We start from the raw sequence: 26,461 nt of genomic DNA, 5'->3' as shown, positions 1-26,461 counted from the left end.
TTTGTTTAATTACCCTTTCTATTTGAGAATCCAGCTGTAAAGGCATGGATATGCTGAGGGTAATGAATTCGATGCCCGGTCGCTCCAGGAACATTTCGTAAAGGAAATTTCCTTGACTTTCTTGGGCATAGAGTATATTTGTTCTTGCCACACGATAGAGGTTTTGCAGAGGAAGCTCTCAGTTGTGATATAGAGTATCAAAAATAAGCCATTTTTAGAAGAAAAAAATCTAAGCGATATGGAACATTCGGTCATGACGCTTGAACGTAGCAGAATCACATGATGAAGCTTGCAAATGCTCGTTTCGGGAAGCTACGAATTTAACTGTTATCTACAGTGTATCAAACAATTGTCCTTACAGCAATTTTTTGTTCAAAATAATTTTTCATTCAAATATTCATAACTTTTTTATACGTCAATCAAAAACGCTGAAATTTTGACCAATCATGAATAGTATATTAAAGCTCCATTGGTAAAATTTTGAGCGAGATCGCATAAATTTTCTAAAAGTTATAGAATTTTTAGGAAAACTTATTAGATTTTTGAACACATTTTTAAAACATTATATCTCAATATGTACTCGATGAAACTTTTTCAATTTTTTTGTGATACAGCTTATACCTAAGGCTTTCATATGCAGCTTTGTTTGAGGTTTTATATTCACTACAAAAAATATGAAAATTTTGTATATGTTCAGAGTGTCATTTGGAAATTTATCATATTTTGATCAATAAAAGTGCCAAGTGTTTTCAACGTTTTGAAACTTTCTTAATGTAATATGTTTATACAGGACCTACTAAACTACATATGAAGAGTAGGTCCTATGTAATTTTCTTTCAGTTAATGCACTTTTATTGATGAAAAACGTTTGGCAGATTATATGTGCAAAATATGGTAAATTTTAAAAAATCGTCAACTACATAAGCATATTTTTCATATTTTTTGTAGTGAATATATAATCTCAAAAGTAATTGCAAAGCCTTAGGTATCAGCTGTAACACAACAAAAAAATGAAAAAGTTTCATCGTGTACATATTGAGATATAATGTTTTAAAAAATGTGTTCAAAAATCTAGTAAGTTTTTCTAAAAATTCTATAATTTTTAGAAAATTTATTCGATCTTGCTCAAAATTTTACCAATGGAGCTTTAATATACTATTCGTGATTGGTCAAAACTTCAGCGTTTTTGATTGACGTATAAAAAAGTTATGAACATTTGAATGAAAAATTATTTTGAACAAAAAATTGCTGTACGGACAATTGTTTGATATACTGTATATAAATACTTATGCTTAAGGTTGTATGTTTGTCTAGTTACAAACCATTGAAATTCAAACTACCCATCTGCCCAAAAACAACATAATCGATTCCATGACGGGAAGGTGTCTAGCCATCCTTTTCGAACTTTTCCAGGCTCGAAAAAATAGCCAAGTACGGTAAATGTTGCCAAGACATTTGAATTTTGTTTTCTTGGGCTCCGTGCCAAGCTAGTCTCGCCTGGAATTTATTGTAATTGAAGTATAATGCTCAAATCCAGCTCTAACCCATTCCAGACTTTCTTCCTCGACGCTAGTCCGGAAGATCTTTACGACTGCCATCGTCGTCGGTCTTGTACACATAACCTTTCACGACGTACTCCACCCAAATTTCACTCGCCCTACATTAGGGTCTGGCCAAACGAGCTCCTAGGGACATAAAACTACATTATTACGTACTTTAATCCCACTGCAGAAAGTAAAACGAGCTGGTGCTTTTGGCACTTGCCAGCCAACCTGGGACCGAAAAAACACACGAAGGTCAACGAATGCCACCTTCCGCAACCCTCAGCAGGCACCATTGATTTAATTTTATTGCTCTTATTATGCCGTATTTATTCAACCTTCAACCTCGACACCGTCATCATCATCGTCGACATCACCGCAGCGCAGCAGTTGTAGCAGAAGCAGCAGCAGCAGCACCAATTTGTGATTACTCGGGAGGAATAATTGAGCATATGAGTGCAGCCGGCTGGAACGCATAGGGAATCAATTACCCACCAGGTCCCCGTCCGCGTTCGTCGGATGGCGCCAGGCATCAGGAGCACCCTCCAGAACACATCAATCCCGACTTCCAGACGACGATGACGGTCGGTCGGGCGACTTATGAATATTCAATTCCGTTGTTTTTCCGATTTTGTGCTTTCAACACAGCATTGGAATTTGAGTTTCATTTGATGTGGATCAAATGTGTGATCCTGACTGTGAGTTAGAGAGCTAAGTACTTTTGCGCATCCCCGGGGTATTTCGGTCCAATTTAATTCACAACGACACAGTCCACAGCCCTGATCGATGCCAAACGTCTCCATCCGTCGACCCGGAGAAACCGAAATTTATCACCTGAGCAGGGTTGATAATTTATCGGCACCAAACTCATCGTTTCTTTCTTGACGTGCCAAACCAACCGAGGCGCTGCTTGGGCCCCGCCAACCGACGACGACATTGACTGATAAAGATCCGCGTGGGAGCTCGAGATGGTGTCACCTGTCACCACGTGGTGTGAAATGGTTGGATGGGTTGATACCACACAAAGGGCCACCACCGAAGGGCTCGAATGTGACATGGGATGACTGGCTTCCGTTCTAGATGGAGGAAAATAGACATTTATTGACTCGTGGAAGGGATCTGTTGTTTTGTCTATTTGTGCCTGTGTGGTCGTAAGACAGGAGTTTCGTGAGAACTTATTCAAGGGTCAAAATCATTGGAATTAAACAAATTATTGAAATGTTTCCACTTAACTATCATAGTGCGATGTTAAAGTAGTCTAGAGAATAACAAATCATTGCTTCTTTCCTACTTTGAACTAATCACTCGAAATATTTGTTCAGGAACCATTTAACTCATCCGGCGAACGGTTTGCTGTTCAGCTAGATTGAGTGAAGCGTAGATGGAGCGTGGTTGATAAAGGCCACCCATAAAAATAGAGGTACTTGAGATGGAGGTATCCGACTAGAAAATTGTAACAAAAATATAACATAATCCTAACAAACCATGATATGTATAACTCATTGTGTTATAATCACGTTAAAGCCTCGAGCAGTCGCGTCTCTGACTACCTGCAGCGACGCCGCGCTCACGCTGTGTACCACATGCGCGCATTGTTCATGGTGCGTGTACTCAGTACACGACGCGACCGCTCTCGGGTTACCATCCTTAGTGTTTTCAACATACTACATACAAATGTTTTCAGAACTTTTTTTCAAGAGTTTTTCTTTGGGACTTTTCCGAAAATTCTCTAGATTTTTTTCCAGGAATTTCTCCAAGAATACCTACAAACGGTTCTTCAAAAAAAATAATTCCGGGAGAAATTGTTGTACAAAGTTTTGCCGGTTCTTTCAGAATTCCTCTAGGGGTTTTCTATAGATTTTTTTCCAGAAACTTTTCTAGAAATTATTGTTTTTAATTTCAATAGAGGTTCCTTCTGTTATAGTTCTATTTATCCAGGGATTTCATCGGGTATTTATTTAGAAAATAATCAAGATATTCTTTTGAAAGTTTTTCAACAGTTTCTGAAATAATTCTTTTAGGTACTGGATTGGATTTTTGTAGACCTTCCTTCAGGGATTCTCTCAGATTTTCTTCCAAAGATTCTTTCAAAAAATTCTCCACAATCTATTCCTTAGCATTTTTCAACATTGTTTTCTTTGGATACCTGCAGATGGTTCTTCACTTCTTCTAGGTATTATCTCAAACATTCCTTTAAAAAAAACATTTTTTGTTCCTAGTTAATTCCTTCAGAATTTATTTTATTGATTCTTCAGAATTTTCTTCAGAAATTTCTTTAGGTAGTAGATTTTTGTGATGTTTGTGTACACATGCCTTCAAAAATTGTATAAGCAATTTCTTCAGAGGTATCTCTAGGAGTTCTTCAAAGGATTCCTTCAGAAAATCCTCCATGGATCCCACAGAAATTTTTAAAGGATTTCTTCAAGAATTCCACCAGTACCTTTGTCTGCAATTTCCGCTGATTATTTTTCGAGATTCTGAACTTCTTCTGCGGATTTTTTCTGGAATTCCTCCAATGGTTTCTCATGCATTTTTGCCTTGGATTTACCTGCAGAATTCCTACATAAGCCTATGTAGGTGTTTTATTAGAGAGCATGCCCCCTTAGGTATTTTCCTAGGTATTATTGTAGGCTTTCGTCCAAAAATTGTTCACAGGAATAACAAAAATTACTTCTGGAGTTTTCATCCGGGAATTCATCCTAAAAATTTTCAAGAATTTCTTTTAGGAGTTTGTGAAGGTTCCATGAGTTTCTTAAGGGATTGTTTTTGACAAACCGTCAGGAATTTCTGGGAAATTATTTCGCCATGCTATTCATTCCGATTTTCATGAGCATAGATCTTATTATCTAGCAGGCAAACAAAACAGAAAATGCTACTTGTTACTTGGAAGAACTTTTAAACCCTTGCTGAAATTCCGGAAGATATCGCTGAAATTCTAAAGAAGTCTTCAGATGATGATGATGATGATGATGATTGAAGTGTACCCACCATCAGCGCAAGGATTACCTATGGCTGCAGAATCACTCCAGAAAGGAATCAACCTAATGGTTTGTTGTAGCAGGGTGAGTTGAAATTCCTGAATTCCTTCGGTAGTCAACATAAAGTTGCTATCCCATGACAAAAGTCTGGCTACTCCACGAACTTAAGTCCGGGCATCAGTTCATTTAACTCCTTTAGCCTACCCCTCCGTGTATGTGTGTGTGAATTCTAAAGAAGTCTTCAGAGGCAAAAATATCTCCTCAAAGGAATTTTAGAAGAAACTAGCTGTACCCGGCAAACTTTGTCTTGCCTACTGCGTTTTTTGACGTTTCAAGTTTCTACTCAAGTCCAAGTCCCCGTTCAAAATGGATGAAACCCCGATTTTCAAAACCTCTCAATTTTCAAAGTTTTTTGGCTCATAAACCTTCCTTTGGTGAAAACTAACAGAACAAAACTAAGACGACCAAAATTGGACCTTCCGTTCGCAAGTTATGCGCGGTCCCACGTATGTCACTGCATTTTTATATATATAGACTAGCTATACCCGGCAAGCTTTGTCTTGCCTACTGCGTTTTTTGACGTTTCAAGTTTCTAGCCAAGACCAAGTCCCTGGTTTCGCATTACGCGATTTACACAGTGTATCCCGTGTATCCTCGCCTTTGGCGTTTTCCAATCTATACTGATCTGGTTTTGTTGCTGCTGTTCTTTGTTGTGCTGTTGTTGCGAAAGGTTAATCTTGCTTAGTTTGGGTAGTGGCTACGGTTAGGATAGCTCAGATCAATCTTCAGCATAAAAGAACAGCAACAATCAATTTTTGCAGACTTATGCAAAATGGTTCCAGCCCAAGTGGCCTTGGTCCAAGAACCTTACTTCTGTAAGAGGAATTTCTATCTAGGAAACCTTGTGAACCCGGTGTTTGCTACTTTCAGCAAACATGAAATGGCAAACTCGCGTGTCATGCCTCGAGCCTGTGTGCTTGTCAACAACGCAATAGTTGCTACACTCATCTTTGAACTAACTAACAGAGATGTATGTGCTATCACAATCAACAGGAAATACGTCTATTGTGCGGTTTATTTACCGCATGATGAACCATCCCCCACGGATGCTTTCAAACAAGTCATCGCATACTGTACTTCAAAAGGCCTTCCGCTAATTGTTGGCAGTGATGCTAATGCTCACCATATCATCTGGGGCAGCTCAGACATTAACTTGAGAGGCTCCAGTTTGATGGAGTACTTAAGTAGTACAGATCTTGCATTACTTAACATAGGCAACCGCCCAACCTGCATGGTATCTGCTAGAGAGGAAGTGTTAGACATAACGCTTTGCTCTAGTAGAGTTAGTCACGAGCTGACGAATTGGCATGTGTCAGCTGAAGAATCTTTATCTGACCATCGCTATATCTTTTTTGAACATTTAAATGTTACTTCGCAAACATTGCGTTTCAGGAATCCTCGGTCAACAAACTGGGATCTTTTTACTGATTTGGTTGCGGCCAAATTTCATGGATACTCACAATCCATTATGTCACTCCAAGTGATTTAGATGATGCCGTTGATACTACAACGACCTTCATCATGGAAGCTTTTGAAGAAGCATGCCCTCTACGGTCTGTGAAGATCACAAGAGGAACCCCTTGGTGGAACTCTGATCTGGCGATACTCAGGAAACAATGTAGAAAGGGTTGGAACAGACGACATTCGGCTGGTTCGGAGGCTATCAGGTCGGCTCGCAAGGCCTACAGGAAAGCTCTCCGGTCTGCTGAACGATCCGGCTGGAAAAACCTTTGTACAAATGTTTCCAGTTTGAGTGAAGTCAGTCGGTTAATAAAATCCTTGCGAAATCTAAGGATTTCCGAGTGAACGAACTTCGTTTGCCAAATGGCGATCTGATGAGGAAGTTCTGGATTGCTTATTCAGCACACACTTCCCTGGATGTGTGGATATTACATCTTCGGATGAACCTGATGTCTTTTCTTGTAGTTACGATTCCCTGGCTTCGTCTCGGAGTATTGTAACTATAGAATAGATTGAGTGGGCACTTAATAGCTTTGCTACTTTCAAATCTCCTGGGGCAGATGGGATTTATCCTATTTTGCTTCAGAAAGGATTTCATCATTTCAAACATGTTTTGAAAAAAAAAATACAGTTTTGCTACAGGGTATATTCCCAAATCTTGGCGGGATATTACTGTCAAGTTTATTCCGAAAGTGGGTCGTGCGTCGTATGAAGAAGCAAAGAGTTGCAGACCTATCAGTTTGACCTCTTTTCTTCTGAAATGCTTATAACGCATTGTGGATCATCATATCCGTGATGTTCATCTGGCCAACGTGTCTCTTCATGTGAACCAACATGCCTACCAATCTGTTAAGTCCACTGTGACTCTTTTACACAAGGTTGTTTACGATATCGAGAAAGCATTCGCTCAAAAGCAATCTTGTTTGGGTGTTTTCTTAGATATCGAGGGTGCCTTTGACAATGTGCCTTTCGATACCATATTGGAAGCCGCACGGAGTCATGGTATATCTCCAATGATTTCCAATTGGATTCATCAAATGCTCAAAAACCGATATATCTTCTCGACATTGCGTCTAGCAGGGATTAGGAAATTGAGTGTTTGTGGATGCCCCCAAGGGGGAGTCTTATCACCGCTTTTGTGGAATCTCGTAGCAGATACGCTATTGAGGCAACTCAATAATAGCGGTTTTCCTACTTATGGTTTTGCCGACGACTACCTAGCATTGTTAGTTGGTATGTGTATCACCACACTTTTCGACCTGATGCAAATCGCCCTTCAGGTAGTTGAGGATTGGTGTCGGCCTTTCGGTTAATCCGAGTAAAACATCTATTGTTTTTTTTTTACGGGAAGGTGAAACCGTAATGGCGTTCGACCTTTGCGTCTCTTTGATTCTGAAATCGATGTGACTGAACAGCTAAAATACGTTGGAGTCATTCTTGATTCCAAGCTTTCCTGGGCACCTCACATTGAGTTCAGAATCAAGAAAGCTTGTGTGGCCTTCGGGCGATTCCAGCGAACCTTTGGTACAACTTGGGGTCTAAAACCCAAGTATATCAAATGGATTTACACGACTGTTGTTCGTCCAATATTGGCTTACGGATGTCTTGTGTGGTGGCAAAAGGGCAAAGTGAGAACGGTCCAATCAAAATTAGGCCATCTCCAAAGGATGTGCTTAATGGCGATGTCTGGAGCGTTCTCTTCAACTCCCACGGCAGCGCTCGAAGTTCTCTTTGACGTTTTTCCACTACACATTCATCTCAAACAAGAAGCACTTTTTTGCACTTACCGGTTACGGGTACTCTGTCTACTAGAGGAAACTCCTGTGAACCGCACATCAACACACACCTCGTTGTTTCCACTTTTGGAGAATTGGGACAAAATTTTCCTTGCTCCAAGTGATCTTAAAATTGCTTGTAATTTTCCATATAGGACATTTTCCACGAAATTCCCTTCCCGGGAAGAGTGGACATCTGAATATCTGGAAAGAAGTATTTCAGACGGCATCGTATGTTACACTGATGGCTCCCTTCTCGAAGGTCGAGCAGGTGCTGGTGTTTATTCTCGTGAGCTAAGGCTGTATCAGTCTTACTCATTTGGTAGACACTGCACCGTTTTTCAGGCCGAAATCTTTACTCTTATGTGCGGAGTGCAATCAGCACTTCAGCAGCATGTAATGGGCAAAGTAATATACTTCTGTTCAGATAGCCAGGCTGCTACTAACGCACTAGCTTCGGCCAACTCCATGGCGAAGATCGTTACCGCTTGTCGAACTCAAATCGAGGAGCTGAATTCAGCAAACGCTGTTCACCTTGTATGGGTGCCTGGCCATTCTTCCATCGCTGGAAATGAATTGGCGGATGAGTTTACTGGCACTGGAGCATCACATGACTCCATTGGCCCTGAGCCAGCTATTCCGATATCGAAGTGTTGGGTAAAGCTTCAGATTTACACCTGGGCTGCTACTCAACACCAACAATACCGGAATAGTATGGGGTCATGTCTTCAAACAAAATTGTATTATACTGAGCCATCTCCAAGGGTGGCGAAGTATCTTACAAATCTGTCAAAGCAGAATTGCAGCATTCTGGTCAAAGCATTAACTGGCCACTGCTGACTCAGCTATCACATGGCGAATATTCAGCTAGCTGATTCATTTGCATTTGATAGCTGTAAATCCGATTATGGAAGTTCGTATCATTTGATATGTAACTGTCCAGTTTTTGCGCAACTGCGTTTGCGAGTATTCGGTAAACACTTATTAAGTGAAACTGACTTCAGAGACCTGAATATTTAGGATATTCTGTTGTTCTTAACCCGCTGTGGTAAAGAGGCTATAGGTTCTCTTTCGCTTTATGCGTTATTGCAGTGCCCTTTTCAGGGCGCTGTTTAAACCCATTGTGGTACGCTTATGCGTTAGTATCCTCTTCCAGGGTACTTTTCCTATTTCCCTACCTGTCCTTACCTATCCCCATCCTTATCCTTATTTCCTTCCTTTTCCCTCAGGTAGATGATGAAATAGGCTATTGGCGATGGCACAAATGTCCCAAATGGAGGATAACGTGCCTCTGGAGCCGGCCTTCTGATACCTGATAAGTTTCAACGAAAAAATCTAAATTTTCATATAAGCCAGGTTAATCTCAGGTAGCCTGTGGAAAGCTTTGGAGAAAATTTTGAAGAATTACGGAAAGATTTCTCAGACAAATCTCCGAAGCCATTCATGACAGAATATATAAAAATATGAAACATTCCCTGGAAGATTTTCTGAAGGAATCACATCACTTCAAAGTCCATCGAATTGAGTCGATTGACCTTTCAGGGCTCAAAATTTCGTTCTAATTACACATAGGTGGACTAATAGCCACCGCTGTAATGATATGAGTATTCTTGAGCATGACCATGATAAGGGGCTGTCCATAAACCACGTGGTCATGAGGGAAGGGGGGGGGTCCGGCCAATGGGCATTTTGTATGGACGAATAAAAAATTTTGTATGGACTAATGATCACGCGGGGGGGGGGGGGGGGTTGAGAAGTCCCTAAAAAATGGCCACGTGGTTTATGGACTGACCCTATAGGTGATGTGTTCAATTCCCAGTTGGTCCAGAAACTTTTCGTAATGGAAATTTCCTTGACTTCATTGGCCACTCGATTTACACGTGGTAAATGGTTATTGATAGAGGAAGTGCTTGATTAATAACTGGGAAGTGATCATAGAACACAAGCTGGGAAGCAGGCTTTGTTCCAGTTGGAACGTTACGCCAGGAGAAGAAGAGAAAAAAATAAGCTGGACTAAAAAGACCTTGAAAAAAAAAACATGCAAAACTACTGATTCTGACAAAATTTTCATTAATGAATAATTACATCAAATTTCAAAGTTTTTAACATAATAAACATATGTATTACCACACTGCAGAATCGATTTCCAGTGCACAATCGTTCAAGTTTCCCCACATCAAATTATGATCCACAGCTGGTGCATCCCAGTTTTTTTAATTTATTCATTCTTATCAGCCACATCCTTGTGTCAGCGCAGATAGAGCTTGACAATGGCATACTTTATCTGAAAAGAACTCAGAAAATTGTGAACTTCCGTGTTCTCTCCCTGAAGCCATCCGTACTTAAGCGTGAGCAGTTTTGTCCGTAATTTTGTCAGTTTCTTGAAGATCTGTTCTCTCCTATCACCACCGGCACCACCGCCGCCATTCATACGAACGTCACAGCCAGCAGCAGCCACACAATGCTCATTCTCGAGTCTCGGTATGCTTGAAGGTGGAAAACTTTTTCCCGCTTATTCTTGTTCCACTTTCTTTTTTGCTCGTACCAGAAACGGCCACATCTGAATATATGTAGCTACCAACCAGAGGAATGACGAACATGTCGTCGCTTCATCGCTCGCAATTCAACATTCAGTTCCACGCGAGCGCTGATTTCCTTTCAAGAGCATTCCTAACGATGATGCGACTGGTACCCCGGAAAAAAAGTTTGTAGGTTTTTGCTAGTCTGCATCAAGGATGCCAGAAGATTTTTTCCAAATGTTTTCCCTTCGTTTGATAAGCTCTTAACTCAAAGAAAATAAAAATAAAAGAATGCAGCAATTCCTATGATAGCCAATGCAACAGAAAAACATGTATTTGGTTTGGAACCTTTGTTGGAACTTGGTGCTTTTCGATTTGAACGTTTTGCCATGGACGAGAGAACGCATCATCACATATCAAAGCATATTTCCATTGTATTATGTACGTGTAGCTGGTTTTGTGGTACATTCTCAAAATGAAGATCTCTTATCATCTGGCATCACTGCCATCCTTGCTTTCCATTGCCACGAATAAGAATATCTCACACTTGACAAACCGAACGTACGGACACGAGCGACAGAGGAGACGAAAGTTGTCGACAAAAATTAAGTTTAATATTGAAACTTTTGTTTCTGGCGAAAATAACGAAGTAAAAGTTCCGCTGAATTTATAAACTTGTGTCGTGAGTCGAGTTTTTTGCTCTGGCTCTGCTTTCCACTTCCGGCTGTGCTAGATGCGACCACCGCACCGATCCACAGTGGGATCATTCTGAAAAAAAAGACGATCAAAACCTCTAAGAGCCGTTAGATGACATTTTAGCATATAGGTGACTTTGGAAGATTTGTTCAGAAATATCGTCTCTATTTTTATGCATATTCACTGTATGGTAAATCTGTAGGGTGAACCCGAGCAAAAAAATATTTTTTCAAAATAATTTTTTAGAGGGTAGATGTCTTCAGCAAAGTTGTAGAAGAAGTAATTTCAAGTATCTTTGCTGAAGACACCATATAGTTTGGACTTCAGTTTTTGGGAGAAAATATGAAAGTTTAAAAAACAACCTCAAAATCAGTTTTTTGAACTTTTCCATGATTATATCGTAAAATTTCAAAGTGATATGTTCTACAAGTTTGTAGATACTACTGGAATACACTATCTTGCCGAAGACACCAACTCTGTAAAATAAAAAACTGCTCCAGTAAACCGATTTTTTTGAAATTTTTTCACTATTTTCTCTATTGAATATTTTTCAATAGGCACTTTTTGGCAGCCGTGCTATCAAAATTTCAATGCTTTATCATGTCCAGAATAGACCAAAAGTGACTTAACAATCGGGTCTGATAAGGCACTTTGATTTCTGATGCTATTTTAATAAGCATTTTTCAAAGAAAATATTCACAAATTTCATACAAATCAATTAATACAAACTGAAAACTCACTAAAACTTTTCGACATTAATATTTGTTAATCCAAATAGTATTCTTGTTGAAATAGTTTACATTTCTAACACTGTGGTTGACTTTACATTGAATAAGTTTTTAACACCAATTAAAAACTGTGTTTTTGATCTAATTTTTTATTGTAATTCCCAATGCATTTGCTTACGTTACATTACATACATTAATCAATCAACTAAAATGAAACATTGTTACATCACATTGAAATAGCCAGTATCTGTTAGAGATATTCTAGGTTGTAAATCTTACGTTATGATGAAAATTCTTCACAGATATTTTATTGAAATTGGTTATGCTGTTTGATACTCTTTAAAATTTATTTTTTCCAGTTTTCAAGAACTGCGTCCGTTAGGTCGATTCCTGTCCATGATTTTCAAAATTCCTTCGTCGTAGACATATTACCTTGGTTCATCCCTTGACCATTGGCGTATCTAGGATTTTTTCCTAGGGGGTGCCTAGGGGGTGCCAGTTTCAGTGGCTTCCAGGTTGTTTTTTTTTTTGTAAAAGGCAATACCGATCCACCCTCAATTTCTCAGTCGCTTGATAACTTAATTGCGTATAATAAATGGAATTTGTATTTCCATTTTGGAATTAACAATCATCGCGACTACCCCTTTGTTGTGTGGATTGAAAGCAACCAGGTCAGTAAGAATACATTTTCAAGGGAAATTATTAGAAGTGTAAATCTCGGAAACTATAAAATATACATAAATTTGCGTGTAACTTGTATTCATCGTGACATCTTCATTGTTTTGTTGCATAATAACAACCCATATAAAAATAGTTTTCAAGAACAATTGTAAAAGTTGTAATTACTTGCAAAATCAGGATACATATTTGCATCTTTGCACAGTGGCCGGAAGCCGGACAAAACCTCAAAAATCTGCTTCAGTATTTTATTTTTCTAATATTTTTCTTCCATTATAGATACTCCAACTAAGAAAACCCCAAATTTTCAAGTTATTTGGTCGAAAATTGAGTCCTGAAAATTTTTTCAAAGTTGAAGTTTCATGTGCTACAATATTAGTATTTATTGTCTTTATTTTATGAGCTTCCTTCATGAGTTCGTTGTAAAAATAAGGAAGACTTGAATAATGTGACAATATTTTTTGTGTTTTTGGGTATGAATAACGATTACATTTCAGGGGTTGTTTGGAATTTAATCACAAAATTATTATGTTTTTACAATATGCAAACATATTGACTTTTATGAAATTTTGGAGAAAAACTTCGTTTTAAAGAGATCCAGTACATGTTTAGGAAACATCAGAAAACGACGCCGTATCCCGAATCTGACGTGCAATTTTGTCTAGTTTTTGGCTATATAGGTCCCTGTTTGCGCATTTTTGCGCTAAGCGCGAAATTTTTTTTTTTCTATCAGGTCACAATGGAGCCGCATGGTTACAGAGAAAATTATATTGTTTGAAGTTTAAATTTTGGAATTCTTTTAGTGAAGCCATTGATAACCCATTCGAAAATGACTCTGGGACCTCACAATTTTTCTGAAAATTTTCCGGCAAGTCATTCTACTTTTTTGGGATTTTCGTCGATTTTTTGGACTTTCATTATATATGCTATTCGGTATTCCTTCGCCGATCACTTCATTTTTCATAAATCACGTCTTCAGAAAATACTTTCAAACTTTTAAGGTAATTTTGATGAATATTTTCCGACAATTTCTTTGGGAATTTGTCACGAAGTTTTTCGTGAATTTCATAGGATTTTGTTGCGCAAGCCCTGTTGAGAATTTTTGAATTTCTAATTCACTGGTAAAGAAATTGCTGAAATAATTTCAGAGGAATAACCATTAAAATTATAAAAAATAGCCAAAGCAGTCCTCAAAGAATTAGCCACACCACGATCTAGCGAATACGGAGTCGTGGGTTCGAATCCCACCAGAACATCGCTTTTTTTTTCGCAAATTCATCTCTCAATTTGTCAATCAGCAAGATTCTGTGCCTTCTAATTAATTACAGTTTTTCCGGTACAATCCTATAGGATTTCACTAGAGATTTTCCTAGTAATACCTCCTAATTTCTCTGGAAATTTCAACTTTTCCCAAAATTCATTTAGGGATGTCTCTAGAAATTTGTATCAGGATTAATCCGCTGAAACTCCTTCAAGAAGGCCAAGAGAAATCCCAGGTGTAATACCATGATTAATTTCTAGAATAATCCACGAATAAAAACTCTAGGGGAATTCCTGGATGAGTCTTTGAAAAAAAAAAAAAATGCCTGGAAGAACCAAAGGCATTTCTGGAAGTATCCTAGAAAAAATGTTTTGAAGAATCCTAGCAAAAATGCCAAGAGAAATCTCTAAAGTGATTTCTGAAGTTATCACAGGAAGAATTTCTAGAGGAGACCTAAGAGGCATTCCTGAAACATTAGATGCAGCAGGACTCGCTATTGTAATCCCAGGAGGAGTTCCTGGATGAAATTCAAGTGGAGTTCCTGGAGGAATCCAATAAAAAAAATGAAGAAATCCCAGGAAAAATGCTTTAGTGTTTCCAGGAGAAAACTTCGATGGTACTTCTGCAAGGCTCCTAGAAAGATTGCCTTGAATAACCCCAGCAAGTTTGTGAAGGAATTTGTAGAGAAATTCTTAGAGGAATGCCTAGAAGAATTCCGGGAGGTATAACAGTAAGAATTTCTGGAGAATTCCGAGGAGGAATTGCTGGAAGAATCACAGCAGGAACAGCTTAAGAAATCCAGCTGAAATTTCTGGAGGAAGGCCAAGAGGAGTTCTTCGAGGAATCCCATGAGAAATTTATGAAAGAGTCCTTGGATAAACTATATCGGATAAAAATTCCTAGAGGAATCACCGGAGAGCTTCTGAAGAACTCATAGGAAAAATCTCAGGAGGTATTCTGCGGTGTATCATTGAAAAATTTTAGGAGGAATTGATGGAGGAAACTATACAGGAATTTATTGCGAAACCCCATCAGGAATGCCTGGGAATCCAAAGGAAAAATCCATGGAATACCTTGAGAAGTCCCTGCAAGGACCGGAATTCTGGAATAATCTATGGGGAAGGCCCTGAAGGAATCGCAGGAGGATTTTCTGAAGAAATCCCAGGACGATTTCCCGGAAGAATTTCAGCCATAAATCAAAGAATAAAAATAGAAAGAATGCCCTCTCTTATCTTTTTCTATGTAAACGTCGAGCGACAAGACAAGTAGCGCTCTCTAAGCGTTTCAAGGTGGAAGCTCTGTGTAACAGTGTTCGTGATTTGTCATAAGAGAAGGTGGTGTGCGTATGTTTTGGTATCCGCATACAATCAGTAACGCACACTACAGCATGAAGGTTGAACTTTCATCCGCAGATAGCGCTGCGGTAGTGTCCCCCCGAGCATCAGCGGAGTGGGCTTTCTTGATATTCTTATTCTTTGCATAAATGCTAGGATAAATTTGTGTAGGAATCACTAAAAGAATTTCTGAAGAAATTGCTGGAAGAATCGCAGGAGGAGTTGTTTGAGGTATTCTTGGAGGAAGGCCAAATGGATTTTCTGCAGGAATTTCATTAGGAATTTCTGGAGGAATTTTTGGATAAAATCTCTGAAGGAATTCCTAGATGAGTCCTTAGAGAAGTCCCTGGTCGAACAACCAAAGAAGTTTCTGCAAGAATTCCAGGAAGATTACCTGGAAGGATACCTGCAAAAAAGACAGGAGTAAGCTCTAAAAGAAACCGTAGTATAATTTCTGAAGTACAACAGTTAGAATTTCTGGAGGAAGAAGAATAACTGGAAGAACCACAGGAATTGCTTGACGAATCCCAGCTGGAATATTTGAAGGAATTCCTAGAAGTAATTTCTGGAGACATCCTAAAATCAGGAATGCCGGAGGTATCCTAAGAGAAGTTCCTTTAACATATGCCTAGAGGAATACCTACAGTTCTCCTTGAAAGAATCGGTAGAAGTATACTGGAGGAATCCCTGATGGAATCGCAGGAGGAATTTCTGGAGGAATCTCAGTAAGATATCCCGAAAGTGTTGCAACAAGTAAGTATGCCAAGAGAAATCCCTAAAAGTATTTCTGAAGAAGTCCCAACGGGAATTGCTTGAAGATTTCCAGCTGGAATTCATGAAGGAAGGCCAATAGAAGTTCTTGGAGAAATCCCCTGTGGTATTTCTGAAAGTACCTCTGGAGGAAGTCCTGGTTGAATCCTTGAAAAAATCTCTGGAATAATCACCGAAGGGATTTTTAGAAAAAATCCCCCAGTAGAATTCCTGAAGGTGGCACAGTAAGAGTTTTTGAATGAGTTCTAAGAGATTCGCAGGAGGAGTTACTTGAGGAATCCAAGCCATAATTCCCGGAAGAAGGCCAATAAAACCTGGAGAAATTTCATAAGAAATTTCTGGAAGAATCTCTGAATTAAAACTGAATAAAATAAATGGAATCGCCTGACGAACTTCTGAAAGAGTACCAGGAAGATTGTCTCTAGAATAATCCCATCAAGAATTCCTAAAGGAATCCTAAGAGAAAATTTAAGAGGAATCCCTAGAAGAATTCCGAGAAGTATCATAGTAAGAATTTCCAAAGAAATCCTAGGAGACATTGCTGGATCAATCTCTGCAGAAATTTCTAGTATGTACATCCCCATCAGGACTGCCTGGAAAATCCTAAGGGAAGTTCATTGAGAAATATCGGGAACAATCCATAAAGGAAGCCTAGAGAAATCACTGATAGAGGTATTTCTGGAGGAATCCATGGAGAAGTCTGTTGATTGTTCTTGCGATGTTCAAAACGCCAAAACATACAACAGATATATAAGTAATTAAGGGTGTGCTTGAATTTTATTCGAATGTGTCATTAATAAACATTGGAATTATTGTATGAAGTTTTAAATTTTAGGTAACTATCAAGGAAAAATTCTAGGGAGTGCCAAGTTTGTTCTAGGGGGTGCCAGGCACCCCTGGAACCCCCCCTAGCTACGCCAATGCCCTTGACAAATCCGCATCAAGATCACGGCTCGATTATGGATACTTTTCCGGAGAAGCCTTTATTTTTAAGTTTATATTATAACGATCTTTGAAAAGATAAAAAGGTTTTGTGCCTTTTTGAGAAAGATTTCGAAGATGAGGAAAGCACTCAAAGAAAGAGGCTTTTGCCTCTTTCAAAATTTGTAGTTCAAAATAAATGACACTAACAGTTGAAATAGTCTACATTTATTTAACTTGTTTTTTTTTTTATTCAGAAGTACTACTTGGATGAGCTAAAAATAATATCGAAAGGTTGTACGAGATTTGTGAATATTTTCTTTGAAAATTACTACTAAAATAGCTTCAGATTTCAAAGTACCTTATCAGACCCGATTGTTAAGTCAATTTTGGTCTATTCTGGACATAATGAACCATAGAAATTTTGACAGCACGGCTGCCAAAAAGTGCCTACTCAAAAAATATTCAATAGTGAGTTTTTAACTATTTTAAAAATTAAAAAAAAAAAACGATATTTTTTGTCGGGTATTCAATGTAAAGTCAACCACAGTGTTAAAAATGTAGACTATTTCAACAAGAATACTATTTTGATTTACAAATATTAATGTCGAAAAGTTTTCGTGAGTTTTCAGTTGGTATTAATTGATTTGTATGAAATTTGTGAATATTTTCTTTGCAAAATGCCTATTAAAATAGCATCAGAAATCAAAGTGCCTTATCAGACCCGATTGTTAAGTCACTTTTGGTCTATTCTGGACATGATAAGCCATTGAAATTTTGATAGCACGGCTGCCAAAAAGTGCCTATTGAAAAAATATTCAATAGTGAAAATAGTGAAAAATTTTCAAAAAAATCGGTTTACTGGAGCAGTTTTTTATTTTACAGAGTTGGTGTCTTCGGCAAGATAGTGTATTCCAGTAGTATCTACAAACTTGTAGAACATATCACTTTGAAATTTTACGATATAATCATGGAAAAGTTCAAAAAACTGATTTTGAGGTTGTTTTTTAAACTTTCATATTTTCTCCCAAAAACTGAAGTCCAAACTATATGGTGTCTTCAGCAAAGATACTTGAAATTACTTCTTCTACAACTTTGCTGAAGACATCTACCCTCTAAAAAATTATTTTGAAAAAATATTTTTTTGCTCGGGTTCACCCTACAGTTTTACCATACAGTGAATATGCATAAAAATAGAGACGATATTTCTGAACAAATCTTCCAAAGTCACCTATATGCTAAAATGTCATCTAACGGCTCTTAGAGGTTTTGATCGTCTTTTTTCAGAATGATCCCACTGTGCGATCCGGGGGAGCAAAATCTCTGTTACAAACATTTTTTTTCCCTGTGTCGTCCCGGAACCGGAATGACAAAGCATTTCAATTTTCTCTCGGGTGGAAAACAGCTTTAAATCATCGCTGCATCAGCTGCTTGATGGAGTAGATTAATTTAGAGATTGCTTTTCTTCTCTTTTGTCCGCTTGCAGATTGAAAGTGGACAACAATGGAGGCGCCTGGTGTCCGAAGCACATGGTTTCGCGCAATCTGAACGAGTACCTGCAGATCGATCTGAAGCGGATGCACGTCGTCACGGCCATCAAGACGCAGGGCCGCTTCGGTAAGGGGCAAGGCCGCGAGTACACCGAGGCGTACGTGCTGGAATACTGGCGTCCGGGGTTCTCCAAGTGGAAGCGGTGGAAAAACACCCGGGATAATGAGGTAAGTTTGAGATAAGCACTTATTATTTTTTGTCAAATATTTCGAAGTATCAACAATAAGGGGCTGCCCATTAACCACGTGGTCATTTGGTCCAGACCACTTTTGGTCTATCGTTTATGCAAACATTTTATAATTTGTATGGACTATGGTTTTTGGCCAAAACCCCCTCCACCACCAATGATATGATCGCGTGGTTTATGATTAATACATTTTCTTGAACAGTTAAAAGAATGCCTAATCTGCTGTTTTTTTCAACTTAGATATGAGTTTTCTTATTCTACAGTCTACACCTACATACATACATATATTTGCACAACATCACATTTAAGACAAGACAAGGGAATCGCGCCACTTGGGCGGTGGCTTCTATATTCGTCTGTTTTCCACTATAACTCAGTCGATTTTGAACCAATTGACTTGAAATGTTGTACACGGGTAGATACTATACCTATTAGTATGGGACAAACATCAAATTCTCGCTCAAGTCGACTTTTTCGATTCCATTTAGGTCCCATATGAACTGTACAAAATTTCAGCGCAATCGGTGAAACTATAATTTAGCGCAAGCGATTTAAAGTTGGGAAAAGTTACACTTTCAAACAAAAAATCCCAGAGGTCGCCCTTTGTCTCCTAAATTCAAAACGATTAACGCTTCTTGTAGGAAAATCATTTATGAAACTTTCCTTCGAAGACCTCAAAACAATTGGATGCTTGTGGAACAAGTTATTGATTTATTATCGAATAGCGATCCAACGAACGGCTTTTTGTTTTGTTTTATTAGCAGCACTGTAGCTGCTGCCTTGGTTGTTGCTGTTTCTGGGGGTGGTGATGCCTCCCGCCACCTCATGCAACAACGGCGGCAGCAGTGCTGCTGATAAAACAAAACAAAAAGCCGTTCGTTGGATCACTAATCGGTAATAAATCATAAACTTTTTCTACAAGCATCCAATTGTTTTGCGGTCTTCGAAGGAAAGTTTCATAAATGATTTTCCTACAAGAAGCGTTGATCGATTTGAACTAAGGAGACAAAGGGCGACCTCTGGGATTTTTTGTTTGAAAGTGTAACTTTTCCTGTAGTAAATCCTATAGAAACTTTGAACCGCTTGCGCTGAAATTTTGTACAGTTCATATGGGACCTATATGGGATCTAAAAAGTCGACTGGAGCGAGGATTTATTTTTTCCATACAAGCGTGTCCTATACTAATACCTATCTCACTGCATTCCAAAAAATGTGCCAATTGGTTCAAATTTGACTGAGTTATAGCGGAAAACAGACGAAAATAGAAGCCACTGCCCAAGTGGCGCGATTACCTATTCAACGAAAGTACACCACAATACTCGGTTTGTGGCTGCCACGCTGCCACTCTCCATCCTCCGTCACACCCAATGCTCGCCAGATCACGCTTCACCTGGTCCGCCCATCGTGCTCTCTGCGCTCCACGCCTTCTTGTGCCAACCGGATCAGTAGCAAACACCAACTTTGCAGGGTTTTTGTCCGGCATTCTTGCAACATGCCCTGCCCACCATATCCTTCCAGCTTTGACCACCTTCTGGATGCTGGGTTCGCCGTAAATTTCAGCGAGCTCGTGATTCATCCTTCTCCGCCACAGTGCTTGCAGGTTCTCCTCTCGTGCATGTCTCGTGTCCGTAGGGGACCACCGGTTTTATTAGCGCTTTGTACATGCTGCATTTTTCACACTTTTGGCACGCTTAAGGCTGCGCAATACAGATCCCATTGTGATCCACTAGTCTCTGACCACCAACTCCCATCCCTACCTCCTCGTGGTATCGGCCGGAAACTTTGAGCAACCTTAGGGAAGATCGGGTAACTAACCCCGATGGGAACTTTGGTCGTACGCTGACAGGGAAGGGAGGTTTGCTTTTGCAAACCTGAGCGTCTGATCTCCAGGAGGAGCGGCTCACAACAGCGTCTGATCTCCATGTTAGGTGCGGCTGATCCACGTGTCAGGGAAGGACTCTAAGCTCAGCTGTGCACTATGGTCCTCTGGAAAGTAGAAGGTTGGTGTCAGGCCCTATGATCCAGCCGTAAAAAAACCATTGTAACGGAAAATCAGGAACAGAATAATACGAACCGGGACCAACGGCAACGACCCCAGCGAAAAAAAGGACTTGCGATTGGAAACTCGGTACGTGGAACTACCGATCTCTCAACTTCATTGGGAGCACCCGTATACTCGCCGATCTACTGAAGCACCGCGGGTTCAACATCGTAGCGCTGCATGAGGTGTGTTGGACAGGATCCATGGTGCGAACGTTTAGAGGTAATCATACCATCTACCAAAGCTGCGGCAACACTTTTTGCTGTAGTTTACGACGTTGCTTCCGTTCATCATAGTCAGTCCAGTCATTTCTCCAGATTGTTTTAGATCCTAAGGTTCGCCATCCTGATTGGGCTTTGGGTGAGCTCTTTACAAAAGTTGGATCGCGATTCAGCTCATTAGCCAAACTGTCTGGTAAATCCGATGAGATGTTTAAAACATCCTTCGAATTTGCATCATTAAATTTGGAAAATCCTACGGACAACGTTTTAACTTCGTCCATAATTTCCATGATGACTTCTGACGGAAAGTCACCTGACGCTGATGCAATTGACAGAAAATCGTGACGATCGCTATTCATTTTTTCGATTATCCGTTCCACTGAATCACTTATATTTTGTTTGATAATATCCACAAAGCTTGAATTGCCCCTACGTACAATTTCGCCAATTTGGTCAGCGGTTTCCGTTGATGAAGGCTGTTGTGCCATGCTGCTCAAACCGTCCATAATGTTTTTGCTGTGGGTTGCATTTTCGCACCAACGCTGCTCCAAAACGGTCAACCGCCTTTCAATTGCATCAGCCATATCCAGCATAATGGTAATGCCTTCCAACTGTGTGTGTATTTTATGTTGTTGCTCCATTTGTCGCATGCAAAGCATTTTTAGGTCGACGGTCTCCAAAAAACTTGAGGCACACTTTTTGCACAAAGGGAGAACATAATTCCGAAGATTCTCCTCCCAATCACGCTTAGCGCCTATGCATGCTGCATGGAAGCTTTGTCCACAGGTTAAACTACACATCCACACATGTTGAGTGCTTGATGCACGGCATTCCGGGGCGTTGCAAATCATGATAGTAAAGCACACAAAATCGCGCACGACGGTCGAAGCAAATTAAAAGCTGATTTAATAAAACCAGATTAATCCACCTAGTGGTGATAGTGCCTTTCTCGTCGAATATGTACTCATGGAATTTCCATCGACGTTAGCTAAAATGTTCCTGAATCCAGAGAACACTTTATATAGAAAAGCAGCAATTTTAACAAAGCCATCATCGATTTGGGAAACTTATTGATGGTACATATTCCGAAGTTTTGTTTATTATTTTATTTTATCTGTATTAACGAGATTTTTAGCCCTAGGCTAGTTCATCTCGGGACCCACGCTTTACTTCCCTTCCGAAGGAAGAACTCACATTTTGTGAGTTTGTCGGGAGTAGGATTCGATCCCAGGTCCTCGGCGTGATAGTCAAGTGTTCTAACCATCACACCAGGTCCGCTCCACAAGTTTTGCTCAACAACAAAACATAGCTAAACAATATCAGACCTCTCAGTTGACTGTTTGACCACCTTAATTCTAGTCGTACATTAGGGTCACAAGGACCCCATTCCATGCATTACGGCAGCAGGGTGAGCGTCAGCTCATGCATGAAGAAGGTTAACCTTATTCATATGATTGCATGATTTTGGTTTACTTCTGCTTGATAACTTCATCACTTCTATTTAATCGTTCATCAGATTATCAAAAACGCTGCTCTCGTTTACCACTTCCGGCGAGTTGCTCTTCTATATACTACCACTCCCGGCGAGTTACACGTCTCGTCACCAGTTCTGGAACACTACCGGTTCTCCCAAATACGAACTGAGATTATTTGCTGGCTAACCGTTTATCATGTTACTGAATAAGTCATTGAAATGTCACATGTATTGGTTCTCTTTTATGTTTGACCATTTCTGGCGGTAACACACTGATATGGCTTGCGTCTATTTTCTTGCAACTGTTCATCATATTTCCTAAAAAGCCGGGGTTTGAGGTATCGCATGCAAAAGTTTTGTTCACTTTTATATACGACCACTTCCGGTGGTGGGATACCTGGAACCGATTCCGGAACAATACCAGTTCAGATATGGTCGGAGTATTTTTTATGCAAACCTTTCATTATCAAAAAAGCCGCGTTTTGATATGTCGCATGCATGGATTTGGTTCACTTTTATATTTGGCCACTTCTGGTGCTTCAGATTATAAACACTATAGATTCCATGGACTCGCGGAGACATGGTTGAGCAATACGACTTTAATGAGTTTTGCCGTGAATTTTGACGTCATGCTCGTTTGGCTACACGAACTGATAGTTCGTTTGACTACAGTTGTCTTCACCTCCGCGAGTCTATGGAATCTATAGTGTCTATAGTTCAGATATGGTCTGAGACTTGCTATCCGTTCATCAGGTTATCGCAATTGCCTCGATTTGATGTGTTGCATGCATAGTTTTGGATCAATTTTATATTTGGCTAATTCCATCTGGGCATCCGGAACCAGTTCCGGAACACTACCAGTTCAGATATGGTCTGAGCCTATTTTCTTGCCAGCTTTCATTATTTTATCAAAAAAGCCGCGCTTTGATATGTCGCATGCATGGATATAGTTTACTTTTATATTTGGCTACTTCCGGCGGGACACCCGGAACCGGTTCCAAAACACTACCGGGTAAAATATGGTCTGAGACTGTTTTTTTGCTAACTGTTCATCAGGTTATCGAAATTGCCGCGATTTGGTGTGTCGCATGCATAGCATTTGATCACTTTTATATTTGGCCGCTTCCAGCAGGACACCCGGAACCGGTTCCGGATGTCCTGCTGGAAGCGGCCAAATATAAAAGTGATCAAATGCTATGCATGCGACACACCAAATCGCGGCAATTTCGATAACCTGATGAACAGTTAGCAAAAAAAACAGTCTCAGACCATATTTTACCCGGTAGTGTTTTGGAACCGGTTCCGGGTGTCCCGCCGGAAGTAGCCAAATATAAAAGTAAACTATATCCATGCATGCGACATATCAAAGCGCGGCTTTTTTGATAAAATAACCGGTTCCGGAACACAACCGGTTCAGATATGACCTGAAACTGTTTTCTTGCTAACGGTTCATCAGGTTATCGAAATTGCCGCGATTTGATATGTCGCATGCATGGATTTGGTTGACTTTTATATTCGGCCACTTCCGGCGGAACATCCGGAACCGGTTCCGGAATACTACCGGTTCAGATATGGTCTGAGACTGTTTTCTTGCTAACTGTTTATCAGGTAATCGAAAATGCCGCAGTTTGATGTGTCGCATGTATGTGTTTGCTACATTTTTATGTATGGCCCCTTCCAAGGGTACTGGTCCGGAATACCTAAATGGCCATAACTCCGGAACGGCTGGACCGATCCGAACCATTTTCAATAGGAAACAATGGGACCATATTCCGCGTCGAATGAACCGTCGGTCATTAAAATCGGTTGAGGTTTACTGCCAAAAAGTGATGTGAGTTTTTTTTGTACACATACACACATACACACATACATACACACACACATACACACACAGACATCACCTCAATTCGTTGAGCTGAGTTGATTGGTATATGTGAATCTACCCTCCGAGCCTTCTATCAAAAAGTCATTTTTGGAGTGAACATATAGCCTTTCCAGTACACTTAGTGTACGAGAAAGGCAAAAATGATTAAAAAAAAAAAAACTAAATACGCGCGAGGTGCGGGAGCAATTAAAAAACGCGTCCGAACTGGTCGACGACCGATTGGCCGATTGACCGATTCTTCAACTTCAGCATAATAAACGTGCAGAGCCCACACTCCGGAAGCACTGATGATGACAAGGACGCGCAGCTTGAACGCGAGTTCGACCGCTGCCCAAGCCACGACGTCAAGATCATCATTGGAGATTTAAACGCTCAGGTAGGCCAGGATGAGGAATTCAGACCGACGATTGGAAAGTTCAGCGCCCACCAGCAGACGAATGAAAACGGCCTACGACTCATTGATTTCGCCACCTCCAAAAACATGGCCATACGTAGCACCTTTTTCCAACACAGCCTTATCGTTACACCTGGAGATCACTACAGCAGAAGGAATCTCGTTCTGATTGACGGACAGCACTTCTCCGACATTATCGACGTCAGGACCTATCATGGCGCCAACATCGACTCCGACCACTATCTGGTGATGGTCAAACTGCGCCCAAAACTTTTCGTCTTCAACAATGTACGGTACCGACGACCGCCACGGTACAGCCTAGAGCGACTAAAACAACCGGATGTCGCCTCCGCATACGCGCAGAATCTCGAGGCCGCGTTGCCAGACGAGGATGAGCTCGAGGAGGCCCCTCTAGAGGACTGCTGGAGTACAGTGAAAGCAGCAGTCAACGACGCAACCGAGAGCACCATCGAGTACGTTGAACGACGGAACGAATGGTTCGACGAAGAGCAAGGGTAAGCTGCAGCAAGGGACCCGACAGAACGTGGAACGTTACAAACAGAAGCGGAAACAGCAGACCCGCCTCTTTCGGTAGAAAAAGCGCCGCCTGGAAGAAGCGGAGTACGAACAAATGGAACTGCTGTGCCGTTCCCAAGAAACACGAAAGTTCTACCAGAGGCTCAACGCATGCCACATCGGCTTCGGGCCGCGAGCCGAAATGTGCAGGGATAAGGACGGTGGCCTTTTGACAGACGGACGTGAGATGATCGTAAGGTGGAAGCAGCACTTCGATCAGCACCTGAATGGCGTGGAGAACGTAGGCACGGGAGACCACGGCAACGGAGGAAACGACGATGTTAGTGAAGCGGAGGACGGAAATGAACCAAGTCCCATGCTGAGGGAAGCTAAGGATGCCATACATCAGCTCAAAACTAACAAAGCAACTGGTAAGGATGGTATCGCAGCTGCACTCATCATGATGAGTTCATCATGATGAGCTCAGCTGCAATACCATCCTTACCAGCTACTTTGTTGGTTTTGGACTGGCGAATGGCATCCTCAACTTCCATCAGCGTGGAAGTTGATTCATTTTCTTCCTCCCCTGTGCTGGCATCATCATTTCCTCCGTTGCCGTGGTCTCCCGTGCCTTCGTTCTCCACGCCATTCAGGTGCTGATCGAAGTGCTGCTTACACCTTTCATTCACCTCACGTCCATTCGTCAAGAGGCCTTTGTCCTTATCCCTGCATATTTCGGCTCGCGGCACGAAGCCTTTGCGGGATGCGTTGAGTTTCTAGTAGAACTTCCGCGTTTTTTGGTAACGGCACAGCAGTTCCATTTCATCACACTCCGCTTCTTTTTGCCTTTCTCGTACACTAAGTGTACTGGAAAGGCTATATGTTCACTCCAAAAATGACTTTTCGATAGAAGGCCCGGAGGGTCGAGTCACATATACCAATCAACTCAGCTCGATGAATTATGGTGATGTCTGTGTGTATGTATGTGTGTGTGTATGTATGTGTGTATGTGTGTGTACAAAAAAACTCACATCACTTTTTGGCAGTAAACCTCATCCGATTTCAATGACCGACGGTTCATTCGACGCGGAATCTGGTCCCATTGTTTCCTATTGAAAATGGTTCGAATCGGTCCAGCCGTTCCGGAGATATGGCCATTTAGGTGTTCCGGAACGGTACCCCAGGAAGGGACCAGATATGAAAATGCATCAAACCTATGCATGCGAGACATCAAACCACGGCATTTTCAATAACCTGATGAGCGGTAAGCAGGAAAATAGTCTCAGACCATATCTGAACCGGTAGTGTTCCCGAACCGGTTCCGGGCGTCCCGCTGAAAGTGGCCAAATATGCAATTGAACCAAACCCATGCATGTGACACATCAAACCACGGCATTTTCGATGACCTGATGGACAATGAGCAGGAAAATCATCCCAGACCATATCTGAACCGGTAATGTTCCGGAACC

The 26,461-nt window shown here is 40.6% G+C and overlaps 1 protein-coding gene across 2 annotated transcripts in view; it reads left to right on the top strand.

Moving 5' to 3' along the window:
* LOC109427861 (discoidin domain-containing receptor 2) overlaps window positions 1-26,461 on the top strand; it is a 961,146-nt gene that overhangs the window by 632,992 nt on the left and 301,693 nt on the right. For both annotated transcript variants that reach the window (XM_062851500.1, XM_062851499.1), the window contains exon 4: window positions 18,210-18,441. In XM_062851500.1, coding sequence (XP_062707484.1) covers window positions 18,210-18,441 — 232 coding nt within the window. The remainder of the gene's footprint in view (window positions 1-18,209; window positions 18,442-26,461) is intronic.

This window comes from Aedes albopictus, chromosome 2 (genome assembly GCF_035046485.1).
Source record: "Aedes albopictus strain Foshan chromosome 2, AalbF5, whole genome shotgun sequence".
Lineage (NCBI taxonomy): Eukaryota > Metazoa > Arthropoda > Insecta > Diptera > Culicidae > Aedes > Aedes albopictus.
The sequence above is the reverse complement of the archived record's forward strand: the minus strand, read 5'-3'. Positions and strand labels throughout refer to the sequence as shown.